This window comes from Athalia rosae, chromosome 4 (assembly GCF_917208135.1).
Source record: "Athalia rosae chromosome 4, iyAthRosa1.1, whole genome shotgun sequence".
NCBI lineage: Eukaryota > Metazoa > Arthropoda > Insecta > Hymenoptera > Athaliidae > Athalia > Athalia rosae.
The window spans coordinates 17,672,800-17,693,706 of record NC_064029.1 but is presented as its reverse complement, the minus strand read 5'-3'; the positions used below and the strand labels follow the sequence as shown (position 1 = coordinate 17,693,706).

Below are 20,907 nucleotides of genomic sequence, written 5' to 3'. Positions count from 1 at the left end.
TGTAAGAACAACAGATTTTCACGAATGTGTTATATTTACAGTATCCTCAGATGAATTACAGTTTCTTTTTCGACAAAACTACTTTCTTAATGATTACTGATATTTTACTTCATCAAACATGTTGTATAAATCGCTAGGATATCTGAAACACCAGTCAAGCATGAATATTCTTTTTCCATTAATTTCATATCGATGTCTAGAGAACCAGGTAAGTTCATCAGAAGGAAGAATTTGAATAATAGATCCTTTGGTGAACTCGATTGTTCTGATTTTTGTGGGTATGATATCATTGAATACAGCTAAATATTTGCCACTTTTTCTACTGTGATATATTCTGACTGGAGCTCTGTACATGAACATGGCAGAACCGACATGTACGAATAGAGCAAGACATCCCATCCATATAACAAGAGCCGCACGCGCTTTGGTTGCATAAAGTTCATCATCACCGATCGTTACAGCTACAATTACCGCAATTAAAGATAGAGGGGGAATAATTGTGAAATAATGTTGAGCTGCTGTATGGTATGGAAATGTATTGTAAATTATATCGTAGTCTGGTGGTACACCTTCTGCGGTTTGTATTTGTCGGGATTTCGCTGATCTGATCTCAATTTTACCACTCATTTTTCTTGACGAAATTTTCATCTGCATAGAAAGTCTCAAACTACATGGTAAATGACTCCGGAAATTTATTGCGGCTAATTTGTGGTATTCCAATGGTTTCAATCCACGCAGGAATATCGTCCGACTCAGCATCCCCAGCATTTTACAAATCTGCAAATGAAAGATCAATAAACTGATAACTTAGAATGCAGATGGATTCTATTTGACAACGCTTGAAAAAACTCCCAGCATGAGTTTTGCTATCATTGATCTGATTAATACAATTTGTCGGCTTACAATGGATGGTTTGAATATATAAAAAAGCGCTAAATTAAGCGCCCCCTTCGGGTTCTGGAATCGAATAACAGTTCGTCTGACTGCCAAACCGTGTCGTTTCTTGAACGAAAACGAAACTAACCAAAGTTTTGAGCTTGCGTTGATAGCGGCAAAGCATTGAGCGGTTAAAAGGAGATTTAAAAGCCTGTGTTTGTTAATTGTGTATTCGAAATGAACAAATTTGGAAAGCTTAACCCGTCTATAGACATCATACCACTGCAAGGCTCGTCAAGTAGTGGAGACAAAGGCAAAGGAATAGATAAACCGAAAATCATTGACGAGGTCCAGCGATCAGTTCAGAGGGACCCGGTAATCGTATCTCGAGTTTATTCGGTGAGTTTTATGCGTATCAAATGAATTTAATTACCAGGTTCTAAGGTATCTTGGGACACTACCAGAATTATCTGTAGAGTAAATTGAACCACACGTGATCTGGGATTTTCTTTTCGTATCTCTGTAACGATTTACACTTCGTGCGCGGTACGGAATAATAGAGAATGTGAAGCCGCGAGCTCGGAACTGCAGCACGCGCAGTAGGCCACAACTTGGCGCTCATTTCAAAAAAGAATCTCTGTGCTAGAACAATGAATTTTTAATTCTAGTACCTGCTTGACAATGAAGACAAGACATATATAGATGTGAATGAAATAGCTGACCAATTGCAGAAGAATTATCGGCAGTATCGCACAAAGAAACGCAGTGCTTTCAGAGCAGTGGTCCGCAGAGCTTACAATGAGATTGTAGATAGTTTGTCCAAGAAACTTGACGGTTCTCGTGATGATCTCTGGAATGAAGAGGATGAAGATGACGAGGATGAAGTTGACTTGGAAGTATGGTCCTTCGCGCTGTTCATATTTTTTGCCATTTCTGTTATTTAATATCATCATTTTCACAAACATTCTTCATAAATTTTCTAGCGGGATGTACCAAATGATATATTGAACAGTCAGCTGTTGAAGATGTACAAAAAAAATTTGGATGGTCAAAATGGTAATTCGAGTGACAAAGAATTGATAGACATTAGTAGTGATGACGAACAAAGTAAAACAGAAGAAACATCTTTTGAACGTGCTAAGCACTCTAAAGAATGTCAATATGACGAAGACCCTATAGATTCGAAAAAAATTAAAGCGACTATGGAGTCTAAAGGATCTGAGGAACTAAAAGAGGCAAATGAGTCGAGCGATTCATATAAAGAAGTCAAGAAGAATCTCATACATTCTAAGCAGCAACTGTCCAGTATCCCTAGATCTATTTCTTCAGTATCAGATCAAGCTACACCAAGTACCGTAAGTTTGTTAAATATTATCAGTAACATAAGATTACGAGTTGTATGATTTTAAAATTCAAGAATGAACATTGGTTTAATGTTTTTAAATAGCAGTCGATTGAAAGACCCCTGGAATCGCCGAAAACAGAGAGAGTTTCAAAGAAACGGAAAATTGAGAGTGATAGCAGAGGTGGAGCTGAGGCAGCAACGCCTGCAAAGAAAAAACGTGATATTTCAGAACCCAAAGTACGGTTTGCTGATATTGGTGGAAATACAAAAGTACTAGAAGAAGTTTGCAAGCTTTTGATTCACATGAAACATCCCGAGGTTTTCAAGCAACTGGGGATATCCCCACCCAGGGGATTTTTATTGCATGGTCCACCAGGATGTGGTAAAACACTTTTAGCACACGCTATTGCTGGGGTAACTTGAACTTCTTATACTTCTATCTAAGCACGGCTCATTGAAAGTGTATTGGTTTATACTGTTCGTTCATTCTTGCAGGAATTGGCAGTGCCATTGATAAAAGTGGCTGCTCCAGAATTAGTAGCAGGTGTTTCTGGAGAGAGCGAGTCGCGAATCAGGGAGTTATTTGAGCAAGCTATTGCAGTGGCACCCTGCGTTCTTTTCATTGATGAAGTTGATGCCGTAGCACCGCACAGAGCTACAGCACAGCGGGAAATGGAACGACGAATTGTTGCGCAGTTACTTGCATGCCTCGACGACTTGGGTTCAAAAGAAAATGGTGATCGTGTGCTGGTGTTGGGAGCGACAAATAGACCAGATTCCCTAGATCCAGCTCTAAGGAGAGCCGGCCGATTCGATCGTGAGGTATCACTGGGTATTCCTGACAGGGAAGCAAGAGCTGGTATTTTAGCCGTGCTAGCGACGAAGTTGGCTCTTGCGCCTGATGTCAGTTTAACCAGGCTAGCTGCACTAACCCCAGGTTTCGTTGGCGCTGATCTAGTTGCTCTGATCAGAGAAGCAGCTATAGCAGCTGTTAACAGGGTTTTCGGGGATTTGAAGAAAAAGACGGCAGACGAGCCAAAAGCGATTAACTCAGAGGAACAGCAAGAAGGTGAGAAAATCGACGCTGCTATTGAGATTTCCGAACCCGACTTGAGTATTGAGGCTATACCGAATGGTGAAGTAAGCACCTGTAAAAACCCCGCCACATCAGAGCTTATAGTTCCAAGTGAACCAAATATACCGATGCCAAATGAACTAGAGTCACAGGTCTTCGAACCTGCTGCAGAAATAAACACAATCACTGCAACTTCCAAATCTGCAGAGTTGACAGATCTAATGACATGGCTGCACGACCAACCACCACTATCGGAAGAGTATCTCAAAGAATTGTACATCGAACATCGTGATTTCGAAGTTGCTCTTACTGTTGTTCAGCCATCAGCAAAGCGAGAAGGATTTGCTACTGTTCCTGATGTAACATGGAGCGACATTGGCTCATTGCAAAATATTCGCCAGGAGTTACAAATGTCTATACTAGCACCTGTCAGGCACTCAGAAAAGTGTGCAAAACTCGGGCTCACGACGCCAACTGGTGTTTTATTATGTGGTCCTCCCGGGTGTGGTAAAACCTTGTTAGCTAAAGCGATTGCTAATGAGGCCGGAATAAACTTCATTTCCGTCAAAGGTCCAGAGCTATTGAACATGTATGTTGGCGAAAGTGAGAAAGCTGTGCGCCAGTGTTTCATTAGGGCCAGAAATTCTGCTCCTTGTGTTATATTTTTTGATGAATTGGATGCTCTGTGTCCAAAAAGATCAGAAGGCGATAGTTCAGCAACTTCAAGAGTCGTTAATCAAATGTTAACCGAAATGGATGGGGTTGAAGGAAGACGTGGTGTGTTTCTCATGGCTGCCAGTAATCGCCCAGATATCATAGATCCCGCTGTACTAAGACCTGGAAGACTCGACAGAATATTATATGTGGGATTACCCAGTCCGGCTGATCGTGTGGATATTCTGAGGGCTTTGACAAAGAATGGGACTAAACCAAAACTTGCGACAGACGTGGATCTTCTTCGTATAGGGTTCAGTGAGAAATGTCATGGATATTCCGGAGCAGACTTAGCAGCTTTGGTTAGAGAGGCAGGTCTTGAAGCATTGAAGGAATTAATTTCTGGATATCAAGGACCCATAGAAGTTGCGACGAGGCATGTTGCAGCCGCATTAGAGAAGATACGGCCGTCAGTTCAAGAAAAAGATGTAAAACATTACGAAAAGTTGCGGAAAATATACTCGCCAGTGAAGGAGCCGGATGTTACACCAATGGAAACGCCTATTGATGCGCAGTTGGTTGACCCAACCATGGAAGCGATGGAAACGTGAATATATTGACAACCATTCTCCAATTTATTTCATATAAACTTTTCACGTATTTTAATCACAATCCTTATCGAAAGCTTTGGAAATATCAAGCTATGACTTACTCCAAAGTGGTGTTATCGAATGTTCATTCATTCTGAGATTGTTATCAAAGACGTTAGTTGTGAAAATCGAATAACTTTGGTAATTCGCAGATTTCACTTTCCAGGACAATTTTATTATTTTATAAGTCACAGAACTAGGTATGTATATCAGTTCTCATTACATTTTCGTTCCAAACTGAATATTGCACTAATTGTTAGAGCGTGAAGTAGAGATGTGTTGTTTTAATCGTAGCATGAGAGCTGGAGTCCCACATAAGTTCAAATCATTTTATAGCGAAACTTGAGCACTCACGGAAAAATTCAATGTCAATTTTTCAAGCTGAGAGATCACGTACAAGTTTGATCGATGAAACTTTTTTTTCCAGTTGTATAAAATGATCCCCATTTTGATTCAGTTTTCTAGATTTTTCCCATTACTGTAGCAACTTCTCTAACTTCATTGTCACGCAACATTCGGAAAGATTTAATATTAGCCGTTAAAACGAACTTCGAAATCAAAGAACTGAAATACTTGTAGTACATATACACAACTCACAACTTATGTAATGAATATCGTTGATATGCAAGATTTTATGTTTTTGATCTCTGAAAAAAGCCATAGCGTGTGCATTACATTGTATGTATAGAATATTGGAAGAACTTATTTTTGTAACTTGATGTATTATTTTGTTTTATGTTTCTCATCACATTAAAGGTCTTACCAAGTTCGACAGGTCGGTATTCATTCGCAATTCCAAGCTATACATTATCCGCGTATTTATCCTTCACGTACTCCGTAAATATCTTGACCATCGTATCAGCTTGTTGGACAACTTCATGTAATCTTGTCGGTGGAAGTTCAAAGTGAGATCCAAAATCTTCAAGTTCTATGCAGTAGACTAGGGGCACTCCAGCCTTTTCCATAGACCAATCGTCGCTGCCACCAGAAGCAGCGTCTTCATGATACAAAATAAAAAAAAAATATTAAAATGCAAAAACTACAATGAAAGCAGAAACTACAATTCGTTTTTCGATCCCCTGGACTCACACAAAACATTCGTCGCACTTCCAACCGTGTATATTGTATTAAAAGTTCGCGCAACTTCAGCTGCTGCTTTCATTCCCAACGAATTCTTTGAAGTACATGACGGATTAAGCAATTGATAAATTATGATCGTGATGTAGAATATTTTTGTCTCTGCCTTAATAGTCTTACCAATTCCTTTGAATTTTCTGGCAGCTCGGTAGTAAAACCCCACGGATGAAGGACTAGCTGGAAATGAATTTTTATCAGCTCTGCAAGAGTTTATACGGGATAAGAAGATTAGAATATCAAGAACATTCACCGGCCCGTACGCGTGAAATGTGAGATACATTACAGGCTTCACAGTTTTAATCAGATCTCGTATTGCCCGAGATTCAGGCTCGGAAAATGCGTGAGGTCCAGAATATTGATTAGAACAGGGGTCTCTATCGGCCCCAAATTCTAGAAGCGACAAAAAAATTATTCACAATTTCGTAATAGATAGAATATTGGATAGATACAGTTACCATTCCAATGAGAATCGAAATTTCTATTTGCGTCAACACCCAGGCATTTGCTGATTGATGATTTAGACATTGTTTTTCTCCATAATCGGTCCTCCACATGCGAGTATTCATATCCGTCTGGATTTACAAGGGGTATTATGTAGAAAGTTAGCTTTTCGAGAATTTTACGATCTTTTATCAGGTTCTGCAATACGTAAAGTACAGACATCGGTGCGGCCCATTCTCGAGCATGAATTCCACCGTCGATGACAATGACCTACGTGAAAAAGAAATCTGTCTAGTTCTATACGGAACAGAAATTTTGTCCTTCCAGTCTGAAGGCTAAATATAAACTCTGGCAACAATAGGATCAATCAATTTTTTTCTTCACCGGATTTTTGTCTGAAGTCGAAAGCTCGACGCCGATCATCTTCCGCCCTTGAAAAGTCGTTCCAACGTTGATAAATTTCGCTCTCGGTTCTTTTCTGATTGTTGCATTCACGAAATCCCACATTTCATTGTATCGCAAGTAACGATCGAATGTGAAATTTCCCCAATTGTAAGGAAAGTTGGCCCCGCGTCTTCCGTTGATAGCTTTCAATTGACTGTGTCGAATCATCGCATCCCTTTGTAACATTTTAGCTACATTGCGTATGTCGAGCTTGAGAAAAATTTAAAGTACTGTAGTACCGAAAGAATCTTTGTTCATTTGGTAATGTTTAATAGCGATAATTTATATGATCAGACTAACTGCCGTCGAAATGTTCACCGAGTACATCAATTTCTCAAATCTGAACTGCTCGGCTGGAGGAACCATCAGCTTGATCGCGTTGCTTCCGCGTTGCTGCCAGAAATCGTATCCTGCGTGCTGGGTGAGTCTTCGTAAGAGTTGAATTTTCTCCATCGTGTTCGGGTAAACCCGATACAACTTATAGCTAGAGTTAAAGTATTCATTACTACCGAATTCTAATTCGATGAAATTTGTTTCGAGTTTCTAAATAATTGATTAAACAACCAGCACTGTCAGTTTGATTATAGCCAACAGACGAAGGTATACCGTCATTGATTATTCAGCACGCATTAAAAGTCATTTGGAAGTTGTCAATTATGTTAGTTAGAGACTCGGCACTGCCTATACGAGTTAAAATTTATGAAGATTTTTGCAGAAATTTGTAGATCCGAAAATTTACTCACCCATCGTAATTGGTGGCCTGATATAATGGGATAAAAATCACTGACAATAAGCAAAAAACGGAGACGTTGAAAAATCGCCGTACCTTCTCTCCGTGTTGACTCACCATCTTATCGTTAGTAAAGTGACGTCCTTAGGGTTGAACAATCGTGAAACTTTGGTAATTCCAATCAGACGTGTTTTAATCACGAATATTTATTAAATTCGATTTCATGATTGATTTCCACATTCGATGCTGTCGCGAACTTAATGAATATATCGTGAGTTATTATTGAAAGAGTAACATGTACAATGTGTGTCGAATTACATTTAATCGTTCATTTAATGAATATCGGATTATTTTCCATTCACTCATGAACTTAATTAACTATCGATTTTTCGTTCTCTTTTTCTTTCAACGCATATAGGTATAGGTGAAAAGCAAATATAATCAGAGAGTTAGTTTGTTGAATTTATTGCATCATTTACACGAGAAAAACATCATCGTTGGTCATCAACCCTTATATTTATTTGCCGAATTTGTCAGCGATGTATTCACCGAATACACGAATACCCAGGAAGGTTTCTCTACCTACCGGAATGATCTGAGAAGCTGGGATGTTAAATCCAGCGCTTCCACCTCCCGGTAATTCCACAGTATAAGAAAGTTCGACACCTCCAACACCCTTTACCCAGTCGTCGCTGCCACCTGCAGCCGCGTCTGTAATGATTTGTAAAATTTGATTCCCTAATCAATTTTGACTGAAGTCGCTGTTCCTTATCAGCGGACAATTAACAAGATTGTATTAACTTCGGAGATCGAACTGCGTAGTTGATTTGATACGTGCACGTTGGCGAGTCATAGATTAATAAGAAAAAGATCGAATCTCTGTCGGCCTAAGATTGCTGATCCTCTTAAGTGACCGAAAATTCCAGATTTAATGCTATTTGAATACTTACACAAAACGTTGGTGGAGGTACCGATCGTGTAACGAGTTCCTCGAACACTTGATATGGCCTTATTGACCTGGACGGCGAGTGATTTCTGTAAGATATTACGATTTTCAATTAAAACCTGATCATTTGATTATCTATTTGATAGATAATTCGGTATGAAACACTTACCAGTTCTGCGTTATTGCTGGGGAGAGCTGACGTGAAGCCCCATGGGTAGAGGAGATACTGAACAAAAATGGAAAGTTCTCTTTCAAGATCTGTTCAATAAGTTTTAGCCTAATTACAAGTTTCATGAGTCGATAAAGCGCACAGTTACTCACGTTTCCGTAGGAGTGGAAGGTCAGGTATAATTTAATGGTCTTAGAATTCTTAAGCACGAAATCGCGGAGAGCTGCAGTTTCCGGTTCAGAGAAAGCGGTTTTTCCGGCATAAGTTTCGGCGCATGGTGAGCTAGAAGCACCAACGTCTGCGGAACGTAGAAAATTTTTTCTTCGTCAAATTGACACGAAATTTCATCGAGTATATTTATTTGAAAAAAATCGGCTTCGCTCACCCATCCAGTGGTAACCGAAGTTCCTGTTAGGATCGGTACCGCGGCAGGAACTTCCTCTGTTGATGGAACGCGTTTTCCTCCATAGTCGGTACTGCGGCAAAAAAATTAAAATTAAGGAATAAGAAAAAAAAACCAAAAAAACGACAACTTTTCTCACGAATGAAAAAGTTTTTTGCCTCCACTTACGCTGGTGTGGGTGTATTCGTAACCGTCGGGGTTCAGCACGGGGATTATGTACCAGTCGACTTTACTCAACAAGTCCGAATTGGCGCTGTTCTCAGCCAGTTGATTTATGAAATAAACAACCGATGAAGGTGCGATCCATTCTCTGGCATGAATTCCACCGTCGATCAAAATAGCTGGTTTGTTGGATCCTCCTGAGGAGAGTTTCAAACCGACAATTGGGCGTCCTTCGGTGGTGGAACCGATTTCGAAGACACTCGCGACTCGGGGGTTGTTGGCGGCAACTTGGCGCAGGTAGGCAACGATCTGAATTAAAGAATTCGTTAATTTTTCACATTAATATTCTATCGCGCGGTAGTTCTTACATCGTCGTATCGTTGGTAGGAGTTGAAAGAAATTGAGCGTCCGTTAGCTTTGGGAGCCGAACGTTGACGAGCTGCTTCTTCGTCTATTTCATTCTGAACGTTCTCAGTCAATATTGAAGATTGGATTCCACTTTCGGCAAGGAAGTTTTCGAAGGGTTCGATGTTGTCAGGGTATACCAGAACATCAGTTGTATCACCCAGGGCGCGACTGGTCCTCAGAAAATCGTGACCTTCCTTTCCATAGTATTGGAAAAGTTCGGAGAACTGTTCCTCGTTGGCGGGTGCCAATTGGTAGACCTTAGCTCTGTTCGCAAAAAAACAAAAAAAAAAGAAGAAAAGGGTAATTATAACTGATTGTTGATTGAATTGTTTAACTTTTTAGTGCTTAATAATTGTGAATAACTTATTACCCTTCGTAAGATGGAATGTATTCTTCCTCCTCGAGAGAAGCGGTGGCCGCGCCGACCGCGAGTATTAAGAAGAGCAACTTCATTCTGTCAACGTGTTTTGTCAATGGGGTTGACAAATGTTTTTATACTCCAGATTATCGTTCATCGATTTTTTACAACGCGATTAAATATCTTCGTCGGAAAGCTTATCTACGGCAATCGAAACATGAACAAGAGAACGCATCGACCACAGATTGATATCGACAAAAAATCAAAACTGATATCAGCGATTATTCTGATTTTTTGATACAGCACCGTCCTGCGATGATTTCCCAATCATTTTCTCTGATTACATGTAATCGTTCGATCTCGTTTCATTCGAGGCACGTTAAATAATATTTACTTTATTCGTGTATACATTTCTGAGATGGTCAACATTTTGTTTCGTTCTCAAACAGTGCGCATCGTTTAGAGAATTTCTTAGCTCTCCCGTCTTCCGTACCCATACGTAATATCGTAGACGGTTACCAGGAAACGTAATACCGTCGCTGTGGTATGAGCTAGTGATATATTTGAACGAATAGTTCAACAAACGCTTTCGAGTCGTTCACACAGACGTGTATTTTTTCGATAGCTTAAAGCTATTTGAAAATATCCCATTCCGGCTGACTGGTGAAATCGAGAATCGCGGACAGATTTTCCTCCTTATTGACGTTCGGTGGAAAATATCTTTGACCTGCGAAATAAATCAAGGTTTGCTTCTATTTTTAAACAAAATTTTCACCCCATTCGGAAGAGATGAAATTTTTTCTGCTCATTTCTCACCCTTCGAGAGACGGTAAATGTATTCATCTTCAGATTCGGCGATCACCGCGTCGACGAACGGAATCAGCATATACAACAGCTTCATATCGAGTGTTAATCGTCTCGATTAAATATCCAACAATTATTATTAAATATACCAACGAAACTATAAGCGCTATCGATGACGAACCGATCTCGTTTCCATGTTATTTCTGTTTCGAAAAATTTACGTTATTCTAAGATTGTGCACAAGGTAGATTTCGAAGAGCCTCCCGTTCGCTGAATTTTTGTTTTCAAATGCAGATGGAAGTGCAGGTGGAGGGTGTACTTCTGGAAAAATCGATCGAGAAAAGCCTTGCCGGTGCTTCTCCGGTCGTCCATTATACCTGTATCGTCGTAATCGATGGACGGATTTCAACGTTGGAGAGCAAATAATACGGAGATCGGCACTCGAATAGCGTCGCTTTTATCATCTTCCTTCAGCTTCTTATTCTCGAGAAGCATCAAACCATTGTTACGTAGTATCGAACGCTGTTCGTCCATTGATTTGCGATTAGATCTGATCAGATCAGATCGGAAATTAGCACTTGGTAATGCCGTTAGAAATTGATATTCATTCAATAAAAAGTCGGCGTTAATGAGGTGAATTTTAATTGCGGATCGTTCGTAACTGCTCTGTGATCGTTCGAGATATTTTATTTCAACGAAACAAATTAATGAGATAATCAAAGCTTGGGTAAAATATCGATGAGTTTACAAATTTAGCCCGATAATTAGTAAAGTAATTCGCATATCGTCATCATTTTTTTTTGCAAGGAAACTTTTTCATTCAATTTTGTTCTCTAATTTCGAAACAAAAAAAGTCAAAACCGACTACCGTTGTCCAATCTGGACTACCGTCTGCGAGTAGCCTCTGAAATTTGATAAATTAACAGATAGCCGTAATCTACTGTTTCATTAATAATTATTTAAGTGATTGTAATCGGAATATCACGAGGTGCAGTAAAGTCCGTTTGCCATTGTAATTGCTCCGATTGAAAATCAATTGTCAATCTCAGGTTATCCGATCGTCTGGAGGGAAAAATAATCCGCTACGTAATCTGAGATAATATGACACGTTTCTAGAATCGAACGATTTGAAAAATAAAAATATTGATCGTTTTCTGCGTATATTCTTACGCTATCGTAACGACGTCTTTTCACAAGAAAAAAGTCCATCGTTCGTACGAGTTTCGGAAGCGTTATACTTTGACGAGCTACTTTTTCGTCAACAGTTTCCTCACACGTTATCTCTTACGAACGAATCGTCGATTTCGTGATCAAAAAAGAAATTTTCAACGCCTCTACGTGGACAGTGTAATACTTTTCTTCCGTCTTTGCCGGGTTACTTGTTAATAATGTTCTGCCTGAGATTTTACGATGACCCATTTCATCCGTGTGGCTACTGTCACCTTCATGATTTAGGGTCTTCTCTATCGTCGTTTAATCATGAAATTCCGTAACTAACCCAGTTAGTGAGACCTGCGCGAATTTTCTAAATGAGAATTTTATCAGATCTGATGCGGTGTGATCGGTGAAGATTTTCGCATCTCCTCATATAATCAATGGCACACAAATTTTGAATACCGGTAGGTATAATCGTGATATAGGTGTATACAGTTAGCTTAATCCCGTGGAATTTCGGTTCTCGTGTGAAATTATGGATAGATTTTAGGTACGTTGGTTTATATACGTAGTACGAGTATACAGCTATAAGCATTACGTAATTACCTCTATACGGAAGATGCGAATCGGAGATAATTAAAGCCCTAGGATAACCATCTTTGTCATTTCCGTTTGCCGTCAGAGACGATGTAGATGAAGGTAGACGTTATATCGGCTCGTTAACGCAAATGCCCTCAACCTCATGGATTGAATTTCACACTGTCCGGTCTAAAATACGAGAAAATTTCGGCGCTTCGGAGCCTCTAATAATTTTCCAGATTACAGATCTCGGCTATCATATTGAGAGCTCAAGAAAGAACCTTGATCATTTTTCACCTACGAGTTAAAATCCACCCAGTAAATTGAGAGATCGTTTTCTTTTCAACTTTATTCACATCCTCGTTCCATTCCATTTTTAACGATCAATTAACGGACGATAGTCCAGAATCAGATAGAAGAAAACTTTCGTTTTGCCCGTCATAAGTTTTTTTTTTTTTATTTCTCAGATGTGTTTGTGCGTAGAGTACGGGGGGGAGGGGGGGGGGGGGGGGATAGAAAAACGAAGAGATAAGGAGACGAGGATGATGAGAATTCTCTTCGATTACCCAATGAACGACCGCACCCTTTTTCTGCCAAGGTGTAACGCATCGGAAGTATACTTCTAGGCGTGGCGAACTAAACGTAGATGGATGGGATTTATGAGGGAGTATATTCTCACTCTCTCCTTTTATCGAATTCAAATTGTCGGAACAAGGTAGCGAATTCCTCCGAGATGGAGTAAAGATGGATGGATTGATGAGCTGTGAGTAGAGACCACCCTGTTCAACCCTAATTTGGATAACGGTTAAAGTTTGCGCTCCTAAATCCGTCTGATAGACAAGACTTCCGAACGAGCGTTTAATTTATCTTCTCTACTCTCATTTCTTAATCAACTGACAATGAGTTGGTGTACGCGTGCGGGTAAAAACGATTCGCGTCGACTACGGTGAAATCAGATTTCTTGAGATTTTAAACGTTTGTCGGATGTTGCGTCGATGCGATCAGATTTGTATATCTTATTGTAGGAAAAAAAAATAAAAAAGAACCGATAAAAATTTGTCAAAATTGTCAATCAAATTTAATTTATCTTCTTTCTTATCTCAGTTTTGACAAGATATCTGACGTAGACCCGTCCATCCGATCGATCAGAATTACTCATAAAAATTTTTTATCAAATTTTTCATACCAGCCGGTTCGACGATTGCGCCCAATCGATCGTGAGCGATAAATTTTTCTCGATACAAAAAAAAACAAAAAAAAAACACAGAGAAGCATAAACTGCAAGTTTGAAATATTCAAATTTCAATTTCGCGAATCCGGTGAACCCGTGTCGACGGGATTCGTAAAATTATTTAACAAAAATGTTTCAGAACGTTCGAGGAGAACGTATAACGCGGTTCGTTACTCCCGGTATTAACTGACCGCGTTAACCGGACGTTGATTAGCTTTATTGAACATGCATTAGCAGCTGCGGAGGCAATCGATTCAATTTTCTTTCTAATTAAATATTCAAATTTCCAATCAATAAGGAATTAGCAGCAATATTTTAATTACCCTTGACGGTATTAGAGGAAAATTTCCGTCCGCTTCCGTTGTCTAACGATAATACCTCGGAGATATTCTCGCGATTATCATATAATATCTGTAGAGAAACAGCGCGCGGCGTATCCATAGGTAAATATATAAGATCAGCAAAAATCAATCCATTCATTATCCAACGCTCTCTGCCTGCAGTGTATTCCCAGAACTCCGGAATAGCTTTAAGACCATAGAGAAACCCGACATCGAACTAATTACCGGGCAATTATTCGCTGTCTATACTTCCCTCTGTCGAGCCATTCCGCATAAAAGCCACGGAAATTCTAGTGGAACTGGGGAATTCAAAAACCCGCCGAAGTTTTCCATACGCTGTACACCGTCGAAGTTTCGAAGTACAAAAAACGAAAACAAAAAAAAAAACAAAAAAAAAAAAAGGGGGGGGGGAAGAAAAAGAAGAGGAGAGAGAATAGAATTAGGAGCGGGAACGATCGTCCACGAATATTTTCCGGGTCTTGATAACGTCCTTTAATTCGAGCAGCTGTTTCCGCTGGATCTTTCATCTCTCTTCGCCCTCTTGCGCGATATTGGCTTAATCATATTACAGTTCCGCGGTGACAGGAGAAATAGTAGAGGGGGTGGTAAGGACGAAGGGTGTGTAAGCGTAGTCGCGAGATAAGGATAGGTGGATCCAGAGGGAGATGGAAAATGAGAACTCGAAGTACATCGGAGTTCCAGACTCTAGGTAGACTAATGGGTTCTCCATTAAATATCTCAGCGACTCTCGTTGCTTCACTTGTAGTCGGACCTTTAGATTGGGAAACCCTGTAAGACCGAATCATATCCAATCTTCGCTAATTGGCGACCCGACGCCCCCACGCTAAGCTATACCTATACCTATTCATACCCGACCCAACTTCTCCGATGAATTTAGTCGTACGTGATATTATAATAACGAGATAAAAATCTACCCGTCGCCAAACTTCGGAGTCACCTCATCCGATCGGCCGAAATTTCATCCCCCACGCGCTACACGTGAAATCCCGTTGGTGTAACTGTAAGCGCATCTTTCGAGTCAATTTTTTACATCGGTTACAGCGATGGCGATGCTTTTTTTCCCCTTTCTTTTTCTCTTTCTCATTTTTCCGCTTTCGCATCACCGTCGCGCAACGTACACGCCGCGATTATTGGTGGAAACTTGAGATTACGCGGTGTTTTATATTGCGTTTTACTTTTTCTATTTTCTTACGATTCTTTTTCATCCGGTCTTTTTTTTTTTTTTTTTTCTTTTCCACCCCTTTGTGTTTTTCGAGCGCGACCGCCGCTGCAGTCAAGCCGGTAACTGACTTTGGTATTATTCATGGAAAGTGCGGTTGAAAAACACTCCGAGTATGAAGAAAGTTTTTCTGAAATGAGCAACGTGGACGATGCATAGCTGATTTTTCAACACTTTCCACGGGCCAGGTGATCAAGACCGTCCTTCTTCGAGTCGCCCCTCGTCCACCACCGGGTGTCGCCTCTTTTTTTTTCGCAACACGGGATAATTCCGCACCGCGTAAAAAGTAGCTTTCGCACCGCACAGGTAGACGAAGTTTTCCCCTTTCACCTGAGATTTCATTTCCCGATCACGACGGAAGATAATATTCGCCGGCTGTACGATACGAATTTCTACGCAGGGTAAGAAGGATACGTGTACCCCTGGCGTATCGGTGTAGCTAGCAGGACGCGAGATATGGTCCACGGATACGTCTCTACGTACGTACGTACGTACGTTACGGTACGTACAAGGAGCGATTGGTCGTTAATTTAGCGGGAAATGGAAAGGGCTCTTGGAGTTACGTCGCGTTCCCTCTAGTTGAATTGCCCGAGATGAAAGGGAATTATAATTGCTAGCTTTGCTCCGTATTATACGAGGTACAGACCGAGCCTCCACGAGAGATTTAGGTTCTTTGGGAACGTCGCGTATATGGGTTTTATTTGTTCGTTTTTTTCTCTCGTTTCACGATTTTTTAAACCTCGGAGAGTCGAACTTATACCCGTAGCGCGCGTACCACCCACTTGATTTTCAGCTCCATTTCGTACGCGGAAAATTATTTCGATCCCTAGGATTTTTTCGAACTTCGGTCTCATTCGTCCGATCAACGATGTTCGTTTCAACGAACGCGCGATCGGCCAATCTGGGTGAAAATATTCATTTCCATATATTATGTACATATTTCTATGCATATATATTATATTGGTAAAATGTACATTTGGATTGGGATTTACAAATTAGTATTGCAAATAGCACAGCTACGTTTAAGTGACTTGCACTAATTTATCATTGATAGCCAACGCTTCCTCTTCTGCTCCGTCACGTTTAATAATTGACTTTGATTGATTTTGAGTACGGTTTAGGTAAAGGTGAGTTCATGGAATATTTAACCATCGATGGGTCGTTTCAGGGCCACGTTTTCACTGGAGTGAAATCGTTAAATATTTATCACCCACAATGCTGGTTTCTCAATCATCCTACGGGAGCAAATAAATATTTCCTACGCTCCGTAGGAAACTAAGAAAAATAACAAAGGAACGAATCGGACTGGACTCAAATATTTCTGTTAATGAAAAAAAATAAATAAATAAATAAAAAATAAATCGTCGGATGATTAAATCACAAATTCACGCGATTCCATTCTATGAATCTCAATATTTGAATGACGTTTATTTCTTTTTTTTTTTTTTTTTTTTCTTCATACACGGCAGTCCGTACAGTCTAGAGATTTTCCCCAATTTTCTAGACCCTACGTTGCAGCGGGAACGGCAACGTAAATTTTGCCCTTTAGCCAGGCTCTTGGGTTATAGTCGAGCACGTCCTCCGAACGAAATATTGAGCTCCGCAGAGTAGAGAGACGCGACTAACGTGAACTCGCAATTTAATATCTTATAATTAATCCCAGTTTCGTCCTCTGTCGCAGTGAAATAATTGCACAAATTTCTGAGTGAAACACTCGACGCTGCGTCGCTCGAGCGGAAACTTTATGTATGCAGACGAAAAACGTCGTCGTTCGTTTTCTGCCTGCAGGACTCACGGAATAATCATAAACGGGCATCCGTTGAGTAGCTCTTGACCTTACCCCTCCCCTCCCAACCCCTCCCATCCCCGACGCCCCGATCCGTCCAACTTTCAAATTTGCTAATCCAAATTTCGGGGTGAAAATTCGAATGAACCGCGATTACACCGCGCGGGGAAGAAAATCGAGCGCTAATGAATTCGAGGCATTTCCCCGGTGAATTTCACTCGTCAAGACGTGTAAATCGATGTCTACGTTATTTTACGGGGCTATTTTAACCCCCGTCGAATGAGGAACTCTTGAGGGAAAATAAACCCGATTGTTCGTTCGCCTAACGCTGTACACCCACAACGATTCGCGAATGTTTTCTCGTGCAACTACTTTTCCGCAATCGTTTTGTTACGTGATACGTCTACGTAAATTGCCTGGCAATTAATCATCGTTCTTTTCAGAAGGGGGGGATTCACGGGGGTACTATTAGCCCCGCATAATGATTATCATGCGGACGTTATCCGGCTCCGCGTGCACAGACGGAGGGATATAGTTTTATTCGCTTAAATATGAAACGCGTCTTTTTTTGTTCGTTTTTCAGATTCAGTTTGTACAAAAGTGCATCGTTTTTTTTTTGCCCACCGCGGTAAAGGCAGAAGTTCTTTCCCTCGCCCCGTCCGCCCGCCCGCCCTCCCCCCGCGTTATTCCGCAATGCAGATGTCAGTCCGCACGCGTTCTCCGTAGAGGGTCGGTATACTTATGTATATATCGCGAAAGTAGCAACGGCAGATGTACGGTATAGCGAGCAGGTAACCCAGAACAAAACTAATTAAAGTGAAATGCCGAATTACGCTTTCCCTCATCGCAGCGATAGTTGGACGTTTTCGTTACAACCTGAGTCGTAACACGCAAGGGCAGAGTAAAACACCCGCTCCCCTATTCACCACCCCGGCGAACCCGAGGGCGAATGCAGGGAAGGGTTCATTCTGCACTTCGGAGAAAGGTTATCCTGACGTTAAATAGACTGGAGACACGATTAAGCCAGGAATTACTCGAATGCGGATTACAACGACCGGTGTACGATTACGGCAACGGTATAGACAAGAACGGAGGCCGGATAATTGAAGGTCATAAGAGGAGGTCCGTTCGACCGAACGACGATACACGGGCGAGAAAATAAATTTTTCACAAATTTCGGAAAATAGTAAAGCCCTCGACCTCGGGGTTCGTTAGATATTTGCCCCGGAGGAACGAGTAGTTTCTGACTCGCGGTATGAAAATCCGTACAATTTCCGCGTTTCATTTATTCACACTAATACCGCAGAAAGCAGATAGATGGAAGAGAGAAAGAGAGAAAAAAAAACAATGAAAAATAAATGTAAAAGAGAAGAAAATAAAATAAGTAAATAAAAGATGTAAAACCTACGTACACGCTCGACGAAATCCTCTAAGGAAGGCTCAAAACGGATCTGAATTCTGAAGAGCGTCGAGGACGACGGGGTGTTTCTGCGAGGGTACGTACCCATAGCCCCGTCAGATGAAGCTCTCCCGTGCGGGAAGATGTTTACCGTTCTCATTCCATGGCTTATGCTATACAGGTAACTATATACGGATGTACGTAACGTTTGTCTCACCGACGTCTCCTTACCGCCTTGGCACCGCGGTTTCTGTTGCGCCGGAGGCGAGTCATTATTCAAAGATCCGGAGACACACACCGCTAATTTATATACACGTATATACCTACGTATGTACATATTATACGCGATAACGTTTTACGGAGAACGGTACGACCGAATGAACTTCCGGTGGCACTCTTAAATGCGCCCCCCCCGCAGACCCCCGGAGGATCTCCAGTTCGCAAATCTCGCGATTAGTTGCCGCGGTAGGCGGTATAAAATTTTCCGCGTACGCGGCGAAGGAATTCGAGGTCGAGCGGATGATGCCGTGATAGTTTTACGGTTGCCACGTCGGTCCGCGGATGGAAAGTCGAAATTTTTATCCCATCCCCTGTGGCGGGTTAGTCGGGGGGGGGGGGGGGGGGGGGAAGTTTCCGCGAGCCTCTGGCCTTTTGCCCTTGGTTGAAAAATTAATGCAGTCATTAGAAAGGGAAATTGATCTTAAGCCGGGTCGTTTGCTCGCGGCTCCGGTTAACGGTTGGCTTTCGGCTAACGGACGCATCGCATTATTTCCGCTCGTCTTTATATCCACGAGCTACCGAAATTCAAATGAATTTCTCAAATTGCTTTTGCAAAGGCGACGATTTTTTTCCCTTTTCCCAGCCTCCCGAATTCTTGTTGTTTTTTTTTCTTTCTCTTTCTTCCCTTTTTATACCGTTTCGTGGGATTATCAATGTAAATCGAGCCACTTTCGTCCCGACACCTTTCGCAACGCTCGTACAGGACGATATAACCAGATCCTGAAAAATCCAACGCGTTTCACCGGATCGCATTCCTCATAATTATACCAGGCGGACCGAAACGAATCAGCCAGGGGTGAAAAAAAAAAGGGATGGAAAACTTGTCTCAAAATTGTATCGTTTAATTCGATCGATCGGTACGTTACGCTGGGAAGTATGCAGTAGGTCGCCTTTAACGATACCAAATGTCCCCGTGCCCGTTAGCAGTTCGTTCGAACGTTCGTTGTCCTGCGGGGGTAAGTTGCGTCGTCGCCGCGGGGTGTGTGGGCGCCTTGAAAGGGTAGCGGTGTATTTCGACGACGCGAGTTTGTCGGGGGATAGGGTTGTGCGAGTTACACGTACGCGGTGAGCGGTCCAACACTCTGACCCGTCGGTTTTACTCTAAACCTCTTTCGTCGCTCACATTTTCCCCGGTCGGTTTCCAGATACACGGGGGGGCTGCGACGATTCCATTCTCACAATTTTCTCGATAATTCCGTTGCGCTGTCGGTAAAACCGAAAGGACGAAACGGCGAGGGAAGCGGAGGCTCCCGGGGCCGGTTATTTACGTTCACGACAAATAAATGGAACGACGCTATGTTGACTGACCATAGCGAAGGAGTTGCGACGCGGCCCTTGTCTTCTCCTTGGTCACCGCGGTCCCGCGGTCTCTTTGGCTTTGTGACCCGCAGACTGTACCGGAGAGTAATGAGGGAAGGAGTAGTACAAGTACAAATAGAGACCCGCAGAGTTGCATGCAAATATGGGATAAAAGACCAAAGCTTTGCGATGCTCCTCTGCGTACGCGTGCACACCGAGAATGGCAGTCGAGGGAAAATCTCCGTGTATGCATTCGCCCGATACACATAGAACGCGCATCGGGAACTTCGTATAGGATAAGATTAAACGTCGGAAAATTTTTTTGAAATTTTTTTTCCGCGCTCTCTCCAAAAATCGAGATACATTTGTTACCAATTCATATTCCACCGGCTTCCGATCGTAGTGGTGAAAAAAAAAAAATATATATATCGATTTGGGTCCCAAAAAGTCCGAGGACACGACGTCGTTTGAGCATATGTGTGACCGAAGATCGTGTCAATTATTGAGACAGGACGAAACTCGGAAAAAATCTAGCGATTTTTTTATAGAAGTTTCGCACCTGCAGGGTTATAGCGGAGAAATGGGCAGCTGCAAACTCGAATGTTACGAGCATTCGTAACGAGGGAAGGAAAAACTGAACAACACACACGCTCCCCGGTCTCGGGTCCGATCATTTTTACTGGGACAGAAAAATTCATATTTAATTTTTATCCGGAGGATGGACTTTTTACGGTGGATCCACCTCCTGCAAGCTGCAGCAGGGTATACGTAGGGGGAATTTTAAAGAAAGTACGACACTTTTATGCCAGAGGGGAACAATTTCCTTTGAATTTCTGATAACCGACGGTAAACGCGAACTCATACCGCGTACTGGGCTATGACGTATCGCGTCCTCCTTCGCGGGGCTAGTTTTTCCTCATCCCGGAGCGAACCGACTCACTCGTCGAGGAGAAAATTAGCCGCCGGAGATTTTTTTCGTCGCTCGAATCGGACGCC

At 41.7% G+C, this 20,907-nt stretch overlaps 3 protein-coding genes and 1 long non-coding RNA gene across 7 annotated transcripts; 2 read left to right on the top strand and 2 right to left on the bottom strand.

Annotated features, from left to right (window-relative positions):
• Positions 1-15: 15 nt before the first annotated feature.
• Positions 16-7,527, bottom strand: LOC105688765 (carboxypeptidase B-like). Of its 3 annotated transcripts, none has more exons than XM_048653996.1 (9): positions 7,366-7,527; positions 6,923-7,106; positions 6,563-6,832; positions 6,193-6,448; positions 5,988-6,127; positions 5,858-5,914; positions 5,690-5,774; positions 5,364-5,597; positions 16-777 (listed from the first exon to the last, which is right to left on the bottom strand). In XM_048653996.1, the coding sequence occupies exons 1-8, from the start codon at positions 7,470-7,472 to the stop codon at positions 5,401-5,403; spliced, it is 1,296 nt and encodes a 431-aa protein (XP_048509953.1). In that variant the 5' UTR covers positions 7,473-7,527; the 3' UTR covers positions 16-777; positions 5,364-5,400. The 3 variants fall into 3 exon arrangements, with proteins under 3 accessions (XP_048509953.1, XP_048509952.1, XP_048509951.1); XM_048653995.1 differs by lacking the exon at positions 16-777 and adding an exon at positions 4,754-5,247; XM_048653994.1 differs by lacking the exon at positions 16-777 and having other exon boundaries at positions 4,754-5,597.
• Positions 804-5,597, top strand: LOC105688759 (nuclear valosin-containing protein-like). Of its 2 annotated transcripts, none has more exons than XM_020853903.2 (5): positions 804-1,275; positions 1,545-1,772; positions 1,860-2,231; positions 2,327-2,635; positions 2,717-5,597. In XM_020853903.2, the coding sequence occupies exons 1-5, from the start codon at positions 1,114-1,116 to the stop codon at positions 4,559-4,561; spliced, it is 2,916 nt and encodes a 971-aa protein (XP_020709562.2). In that variant the 5' UTR covers positions 804-1,113; the 3' UTR covers positions 4,562-5,597. The 2 variants fall into 2 exon arrangements, with proteins under 2 accessions (XP_020709562.2, XP_012260710.2); XM_012405287.3 differs by having other exon boundaries at positions 805-1,275; positions 2,324-2,635.
• Positions 7,528-7,801: 274 nt separating the features above from the next.
• Positions 7,802-9,970, bottom strand: LOC105688742 (carboxypeptidase B). The gene is made up of 8 exons (XM_048653997.1): positions 9,811-9,970; positions 9,401-9,704; positions 9,039-9,341; positions 8,853-8,943; positions 8,620-8,765; positions 8,468-8,524; positions 8,303-8,387; positions 7,802-8,063 (listed from the first exon to the last, which is right to left on the bottom strand). Exons 1-8 carry the CDS (start codon positions 9,891-9,893, stop codon positions 7,870-7,872), a joined length of 1,263 nt encoding a protein of 420 aa, XP_048509954.1. The 5' UTR covers positions 9,894-9,970; the 3' UTR covers positions 7,802-7,869.
• A 430-nt stretch (positions 9,971-10,400) lies between these two features.
• On the top strand, positions 10,401-16,505 carry LOC125500622. Its single transcript, XR_007278028.1, has 3 exons — positions 10,401-10,542; positions 10,897-13,099; positions 16,317-16,505. It is a non-coding gene; the product is annotated as an uncharacterized LOC125500622 (long non-coding RNA).
• Positions 16,506-20,907: the final 4,402 nt, after the last annotated feature.

Bases quoted from the DNA above. Each gene is read 5' to 3' on its own strand.
- LOC105688765 (XM_048653996.1), bottom strand. From the start codon at position 7,472: ATGGTGAGTCAACACGGAGAGAAGGTACGGCGATTTTTCAACGTCTCC. The intron at 6,449-6,562 runs GTGAAGAAAAAA...TTTTTCACGTAG, and splicing joins CGACTTCAGACAAAAATCCG to GTCATTGTCATCGACGGTGG. The intron at 5,598-5,689 runs GTGAGTCCAGGG...TGTATCATGAAG, and splicing joins AAGTGCGACGAATGTTTTGT to ACGCTGCTTCTGGTGGCAGC.
- LOC105688742 (XM_048653997.1), bottom strand. From the start codon at position 9,893: ATGAAGTTGCTCTTCTTAATACTCGCGGTCGGCGCGGCCACCGCTTCT. The intron at 8,944-9,038 runs GTAAGTGGAGGC...TTTTTGCCGCAG, and splicing joins ACGAATACACCCACACCAGC to TACCGACTATGGAGGAAAAC. The intron at 8,766-8,852 runs GTGAGCGAAGCC...TACGTTCCGCAG, and splicing joins CTTCGGTTACCACTGGATGG to ACGTTGGTGCTTCTAGCTCA.
- LOC105688759 (XM_012405287.3), top strand. From the start codon at position 1,114: ATGAACAAATTTGGAAAGCTTAACCCGTCTATAGACATCATACCACTG. The intron at 1,773-1,859 runs GTATGGTCCTTC...TAAATTTTCTAG, and splicing joins AGGATGAAGTTGACTTGGAA to CGGGATGTACCAAATGATAT. The intron at 2,232-2,323 runs GTAAGTTTGTTA...GTTTTTAAATAG, and splicing joins ATCAAGCTACACCAAGTACC to CAGTCGATTGAAAGACCCCT.